The 8,154-nt window shown below is 36.4% G+C and overlaps 1 protein-coding gene, 1 long non-coding RNA gene and 1 pseudogene across 2 annotated transcripts; 2 read left to right on the top strand and 1 right to left on the bottom strand.

Annotated features, from left to right (window-relative positions):
- The first annotated feature begins 264 nt into the window (after positions 1–264).
- On the top strand, positions 265–957 carry LOC116650266 (uncharacterized). Its single transcript, XR_011417083.1, has 2 exons — positions 265–505; positions 562–957. It is a non-coding gene; the product is annotated as an uncharacterized lncRNA (long non-coding RNA).
- LOC6624980 (regulator of nonsense transcripts 3B-like) lies at positions 869–2,598 on the bottom strand (annotated as a pseudogene).
- Positions 2,599–4,063: 1,465 nt separating this feature from the next.
- LOC6624979 (homeobox ARX homolog alr-1-like) lies at positions 4,064–7,778 on the top strand. Its single transcript, XM_032433557.2, has 3 exons — positions 4,064–4,948; positions 6,767–6,957; positions 7,534–7,778. The coding sequence occupies exons 1-3, from the start codon at positions 4,669–4,671 to the stop codon at positions 7,717–7,719; spliced, it is 657 nt and encodes a 218-aa protein (XP_032289448.2). The 5' UTR covers positions 4,064–4,668; the 3' UTR covers positions 7,720–7,778.
- Positions 7,779–8,154: the final 376 nt, after the last annotated feature.

Genomic DNA, 8,154 nt, shown 5'->3' with positions numbered 1-8,154 from the left:
GGCCTTTTAAATCTGGGTTATATACATATTCACGATTTTCGAGGGCTCCAGTGGGCGTGCCTTAATCAGATTCTGTTCTGGTATAATTTATTCTAAAATTTGCTAGCCGTTAATCCTTTCGAGATAGAAGCTCTCATAGAAATCAGTTCGTCGTCCAGATCAAGAAATTTATGCGATATTGGAGTTGAATCTTTCGGCTTGTACAAAGTTAATGTACTTTTTATTTATTTATAATTCATAATTATTTTCGTACTTTTTAGGTAACTGTGAGGGTCTTATGGTAAAGACTTTGGAGGAAGAAGCAACTTATGAAATTGCAAAACGATCAAGAAACTGGCTCAAATTGAAAAAAGACTATTTGTCAAATGTTGGAGATTCACTGGATCTTGTCGTTATCGGCGGCTACAAGGGCAAAGGTCGACGTACCGGCACCTACGGTGGCTTTTTGCTAGCTTGTTATGACACAGAAATGAAGAATACCAAAGCATTTGCAAGATTGGAACAGGTATTTAATTTACACATTCATGATTACTTTTATTGAATTTTCATTATTACTTAAAGGTTTCACCGATGATGATTTACGACTGCATTCGGAATTTTTCAATAAGCATGTGACTGGCAGTGCCAAATCATATTTCAGATACGACCCCAGCTTGGAGCCGGACGTTTGGTTTGAACCCGTTCAAGTGTGGGAGGTTAAATGTGCAGATCTATCGCTGAGTCCGATCCACAGAGCGTCTATAGGAATTGTTGATGCTGAACGTGGCATTTCCCTGCGTTTTCCTCGTTTCATACGTATTCGCGATGATAAGAGTCCTGAAAATGCAACCGACGCAAATCAAGTGGCCCACATGTACAAATCACAGGATCAAGTGCGAAACAATCAGAAATCCAGCAGTCTGATGGATATTGAGAGTGATTTTTATTAATAAAACGTAAGCGCATAACTAGAAATAACATTTAAAGCATTTAATTAAGTTATTTAAATGTAGAATGGGCACTTGTGCTGCTTTCAGAAGATTTTGATTCACGCCGTGCATGCTCAAAATTGTCTTTAGTGTCTTGAAGTTTGTGTTTGTTGCGTCTACCAAATCTTTTGTTCTTTGGCGTCTCGTCCGTCACAAAACTATCGCCTTCGGAAGCTAATAAGGGGGGTTCTGTTACACGAGCAGGGTCTTTACAACCACTTGGAGAATTGTCTTCTGATCGTAAATTGATTCTAACCTTGGGCTGGTATATGGCAATTGATGGGCGATCCTGTTAGAGAAGATAAATAATATTTATTTTATCCTCATTATCTTATCTTTGTGAAAACGAACCTTATTTCTTATTCGCCGTTCCTCTGCAGCACGTGAATTAGAAGCTTTACATGCATCCTGTGGCATACCAATTTCCTCACTAGTTAATGGGCTGTTGACTTCTGAGAGGGCTGGAACTGATTTACCAATTTCTTTAGAATTTAAACATTTCTCTGCAGGCTCATTGCTTTTATCAGTTTTTGCCGGTATTTCGCTGGACACATCTACTGATGAGGCTGCACATGTGTTTGGGTCAGGTGAATTGGTATCAGCTGTAGATTTTTTCTTTAAAATGACAATATCTTTCTTTGAATTCGAATGTTTTGAGGGTTTTTGGTTCATATCTTTGTCGTGGCGATCATTTTTTTTCTTATCGCGGTTTTCGCGATCGCGCATCAATTTTCGTTGTTCGTGTTCTTCTCGCCGACGTTGGTCGCGTTCAGTTCGGCGCTTGGAGCGTGCGTTTTTCGCTGTATCTTCCGGCAATTGACCCTCTTTGTTAAATCCTTTTTTGGCTTACTATTAAGAGACTTTTTATTTTCATTTCCAGAATCCTTCACTTTAATATTTTCCGGTTGTTCTGTCGACCTTAGCAATTTTTGCTCTTCACGGTGCTTTCGTTTTTCCTCGTTTCGCTTTCGGGCTTCTTCGCGGCGCTTTTCTTTTTGTTTGCCAAGTATTGAAGCAGCGGAGTAGACTTTACCTTCTCATCACCTCTATTTTCGAACGTAAAATCAATCTTTATATCCCCCAAACGAGTTGCCTCCTCGCGTTCTTCGGCTAACTTTTGAAGAAATTCCTGAAAGTGCGGTTCCTTTTCAATAGTGTTCACTTTGTTGTCGTGACTCCGCGCTTTATTCTTTAAAAAGCATTGAAACGGGGCATACTCCACAATGGCAACGTACTCTGCGCCCTTTGAATCAACAAAAACATATCCGTCAAACCGGTCGCGAAACTGCAAAACTTCGGCAATGTCTTTAAGCGACATATCAATGTAAGCACGGCATGTGGCTTCTTGTCCGAGTGACCAGTCGGCAGGGCAATAATAGTAGGAGTCGTTTTCCGGCAATGGATCCACTTGCTCAAAACTCCTTTTCGGTCATTGTCGGTGGCAAATGACGGACCACAATCTAAGTTAGTGTTAAGCATTTTAGTAATTGTATATAAATATTTAACTAATGCGTACTTTGATGGGGTTTGACTTATCCTTCTTATCCCGGCGTTTGTTAACTCGTTGCTTTTCCATGTTAAAACGAATTTATTGTTTATTAATCTAACGCCGCACGAAATGAAATTAAAAACAACACATACTCGATAAAATAATCTTAAGCACATTTATCGATAAATAAACTTAGCGTCGTAAAAAGGTATTGGAACAGTGGAATGAAACATTAACATGTTAAAATGAGTGTATAAACACTTTCAGTCAGACTTCTGGGTAGCAATTAACACAAGATTCCTCTTCCTATTTGCCAAACACTATTTCTTTTAAATCGATTCAGGTTTTCAACCTTATTCTTCCATTATACTAAGCTCCCGCACACATTATATATTCTAAAATGGTTTTTTGTTTAACCAGTTCATACATTTTCTCCATTACAAATAATAAAATTTTAATTTATTTTTTTTAAGATTTATTCATAAAAGGTTTGATACAGAATACAGTGTAACAATAATGTCTACGTACTGCAACTGAAATATTGTTTGGTATGTATGCTTAACTTATTAAAATAAAATTATCCAAAAAGTTATATTATCAACAAAAGTTACAAAGTAATAGAGTATTAAGTAAAGAAATAGTGAAGGGAAATCACCAATCTGGGTAATGTATGGCCTGTCCAGCAAACTTTGCCCCTACTCATAGTATCCTAAAAAGCAACGATTTTATTAGGGATTGAGAAAGCTCGGCGCAGAAAACGTAATACAAACTATTCTAATTTTTGCATAATACGCAAAATGAGTTGTACACAGCGTAATCTCTTGTGCACGTTGGTAGGAATATGGGGCGATAGTTCCTGTTAAGTTTGGACGGAGCAGAGAATTGAAGACGCCGTAACGGAAAAAAGAACTTATGTCCCCAAAAGTCAACTTATGTGGGAAGACATCTCAGTGGTTAGTTCTACGGTTGGTTAAGGACGGAAGATCAAGAAGAAGAAGTCTATTGGAGTATGATGGCCACCGAAGATTGGGATCCCAATTTAAATCTCGTTAGGCGAAAAACGTTGATCGCTTCAAAACTGACCTCACTACAAGAGCAATATTCAAGGAAAGGAAAGACTGAAGATTCAAGGGACAGATTAATAAACTTTAGCAATGCACGAAGAAAGATAGCACTACAGTCGAAAACTAGGAGTATGGTCATTTCCAGGAGAGTAAGAAGTGAATTTAAAGCAGAGAAGAGATAGGAATGTGAAATAATAGGTTCAACTGTAGAACAAGAGGAAATAATTTTTAAAGGGTAAAAATTATTATTGGCACGGACAGAGGAGTAAGTCGGGAATGCCTCCTTCTAGAGGTTACATTATTTGTCAGTAAACAGTTATACCCTTTTTATCTATTTTTAATGGGTACAGGGTATGAGCAAAGTAAGAGTTACCTTGCCCGACCAAGGGATACCCCTTACCCAGTGCAGAGAAGAGCTGTCCACTTTACAAAGCGGGTGTGATGCATCTTTTATATGCCGTACACTATAGAAAAAGAAAAAATGAAAAGAATATTTAAATATATATATAGTATTTATATTAGGTTTTAGAATAATAAGACATATATATTAAATGTTATGTTATCGTATTCAGATTCAGATGTAGACCTCTTTTCTAGATGTTTATAAATTTCGCAGATATATATTATCTTTAATCCCAATTTGCTTCCCTTATATTAACTGGGATAGACGCATTAGTTATGACATTAATGAAAAGTATGAAGTTTTAAAGGAATTCTATGAGAATATTTACAGGACTCAAGTAATTTATGGTTTCTTGTTAAGAAAATTTTTCTATAAAATCCAAGGCGATTATCTATATTACATTTCCTATATAAAACAGTTTCTTTATGGTCATTGTTTTTGTGACGTGTGTGGTGTAATTTGAAACATTTCCACCCCCAAAACAATGTGTGTTATTTGGCACCGCCTCCAAACACGTAGCACGATATTTTTTCTCTCTTTCGTTTTATGAATCCTTAGTGTCCTTTTTTATCTAAAGGATGAAGTTAAGACAATCGTAACAGTAATTTTTTATTTAACCAGAGTTAAAACTCGTATTTTGTGAAGTGGTTTCAAATTAAGTTATTTTATTATTATGTGATTGTTACAGCGAAATTAATATCTAATAAGTGTCGAGCTCTTTTTATTGTGCCAAATAGTGATTAGATGCAATGGAATTTTTCATTTTTAAGCAAAACAAGCTATGATAAAGATTGTATATATAATTCAAATTCGCAATTGCACAGCACGAACGCAAATCCCAGAATTTCTGTGCCAAATCACATGGCCCATTATAATTTAATAATTGATTCCAGCTATAAGTTACGGGCTAATGAGGCCGCAATAAGAAATTCATTAAATCAAGAGTCCAATATACTTTTTTCAAAAATAACGAATGTTGCCGATCTTTATCCTGGAACACATAACATTACGTCCTATAATTCCGGTAAGTCTTAACTCTAATAAAACTATAAGTTAAGTTTTGAAGATTCCTATGCTATATTCCTACTATATTCATCAAATTGACTAAATTTGGGGAAAAATTATATTGGTTAAATGCAATTATTATCTACTTTAGCAATCCTCTTTCTCAGCCTGACATGCTTGCTTCCGCGAATTCGCACTGTAAGTGCTTAGAAACGCCGGCGACAACACTGACTCGTGGCTATGTTGTTGTAGCCTCACTCGAGGCGTCCTCTCCGACTGGGGGATGCACATAAATCTAATTTTTCTGTACCTCCTGCCTCGCTTAGATTGTCAATAACAATCTTCAGGGATGATACGTGGAAGTCAGAAGAAAGCTGAAATAAAAATAGCCGATACGCTGAACATTGCAGACCTCATTGGCAGTTTTTTCTCTATGTCAGGTCTGCATTCTCGCAAATGCGCGACGCCAATCTTTATTTGCAACAAATCATTTTATTATAAAGAGCAGACAGGGATTCACATTGTTCGATCCCGAGTGGGGATTCGCAAATAAATTAATAAGCAAACAAGGTTTGCTTACCATTAAAATATTAAAAATAGAACACACAAACTCGTGAGTGGCAGCGCTGCTTCTTCCGCCTGCGCTACACTTTTGGTGCTTTTATTTTTTAAGCCCAACCCAACATATTCATAATGCTCCGAGTACCTTGTCCGTATATAAGAAGCACAGGGAGAATATTTAATGCGGAGAATGGTTAAGATATCATAAAAAACATAAAGTTTTTCATGCAACTTAATTTTCGACCGATCATTCCTATGGCAGCTATATAATATGGTAGTCCAATGTAAGTAAGATTTTGCATAAGCGTAATGAGCATAATGAAACTTATAAATACGGAGTTTGGTCAAGATATTTTGAAAAACAAAAAAGTTTTCCGTAGAACAACCAAATTTTCGACCGATCGTTCCTATGGCAGCTTTATGATATAGTGGTCTGATGTTATTAGCATTTTGCATATATATGAGAACCACAGCAAAATTTTAAATGCTGAATTTGGATAACTTATTTTAAGAAACAAATAAGTTTTTTATACAAGAACCTATTCTTCAACCGATCCTATTGCAATCATATTAAATATGTACTGCGTGCAACAGAAAGAGACACTTCTGCAGAGTATCATGACGATAGCATTAAACCCGCGAGACTAGTTCGCATGGAAACAAACAGACGGACAGACGGACATGGCTATATCGACCCAACTGTTGATATTGATCAAGAATATATATACCTTATGGGATCGGAGATGTCTCCTTCTACCAAAATAGTTGCCGTCGCCTGTGCCTCACATAAAAACTAGCAATTGAGTAGCACAGAAAACAATACAATCGCAATTGCCAAGCTGTAAATAGAATTCAATACAGACGCGTATGAATGTTTGTGTATACACACATGTAGACAGAAATTCTTGAATTTGCGCTAGCTGCCGCAAACACGAGATCAGCCAAATCAAGTTTTCTTTAATAACTTCTGTGTTTCTTAACCGATCTTGATGAAATTTTCTACAGCAGATCTTTTTGTACTATAGAATATTTCTATATTCTCAAAAAGTCAATACAAATTGGTTTATTTACCTGATTTATAGCTATGTGGTCGTATTCAATAATAATAACATTAAGTTAATTATCACTTAAAGTTTCGATATTTAACACATTAGGATGTCAATTTAATATTTAGAGTTGGCACTGATTTACTGCGAAATTTGGCAGTAGCACTATCTTTATTGAAGCAACAAAAATTAATACATGTAAATTGCAAACATTTCTTATTCTAATTTAGGATACCCACTTAAATATACTGACGAATGTTCAAGTATAAGCGATAAATCCAAACAAAGACGAATACGTACAACCTTTACATCAAGCCAACTAAATGAACTAGAAAAAATATTTTTGGAAACTCACTATCCAGATATATATACAAGGGAAGAAATTGCATCAAAATTGCATTTGACGGAGGCGAGAGTACAGGTAAATTTATTAAAAGTCCAAGTATATTTGAATGCATTTGAACCTATATAACAAATAGATTTTCAGCAACCTTACTTTTTTGGTTTATTGGTGCTTTCAAAATAACAAGTACCCTCGACCCATTTAACTCTAGTTAGGATTGTTTTTTTTTTTGTTTTTGTTTGAGTGTGATATAGAGGGCTCAAATCGAAAAATAATCTAATCATGAATTCTTAATGCAAGAGAGAGCCACATGAGTGCTTGCGATCAGTTTGTCATGTCCAGAGAGAATAAGACTGGTGAGAGTGGCAGCCAAAAGCCTCCAGGGCCGCACGATCAGTTGCAAGTCTGCTTAGCTTTTAAAAAAAAACTCCGAGATCTAAGTATGTATTATGATGATATGATATTGAGTTCACAGCAAAGACTATATCTTCTCTTTCGAGTGAGCTGTTGTGTGAAATTATTAAAGGGCTTGGTCCGTTCATGTGCAAAGTCGCAGCTAATTGGCTAATTGATAAAGTTGTATAATCGTTCGTAGATGGACGTTCTTTCTAGGTATTCATTGGCACTAATGATTTATTTGCAATGTCTTTTTAGGTTTGGTTCCAGAATCGTAGAGCGAAATTTCGGAAACAGGAAAGGCATGCCGTTTATGTTATGAAAGATAGTTGTAACAAAATGGAAAGGCGGCAAGACGCAATATCTGGGACTCAATGTTACGATGTATTAATTCCAGAATCTCAAAATTCGTGCCAAAGAAAATGTTTTTATAACAAAATATAAAACATACAATTTATATTAAAATCTCCAACCCATTTGGGTGTAGAAGTGCAATTGCAGCTATTCAAGTAAAAACGATTTGCGAAGTCGGGGCGTGCCAATTGAAGATCATGAATAACTTAAATTGTGTTATCTGTGATAACTATTGCCAGGAAACATGGAGGAAGTTATTTAACTGTGGCTCAGAACATTTTCGTTGATCAACAACGAATGACTAAGTGAGTGAGATAAAAGAAGAAGACCTCCTCCCCATCTTTCAACAGACTCCTTAAAGGTCACCGGACAACGTGCTTAGTGCTCTTCTAATGATTCCAGATGATGATTGGAGACGCGAGATACTCCATTCTTACTATTAATCAGATTCAGCAGCCTACCAACGCATGGGAGGCAGAATCCCATCCTCGGCGAGCACCATGCGTTGACGCAAAACCCTTGCGT

Source organism: Drosophila virilis, unplaced genomic scaffold (genome assembly GCF_030788295.1).
Source record: "Drosophila virilis strain 15010-1051.87 unplaced genomic scaffold, Dvir_AGI_RSII-ME tig00000012, whole genome shotgun sequence".
Taxonomy (NCBI): Eukaryota; Metazoa; Arthropoda; class Insecta; order Diptera; family Drosophilidae; genus Drosophila; species Drosophila virilis.
This window is presented reverse-complemented; position numbering and strand designations above follow the sequence as displayed.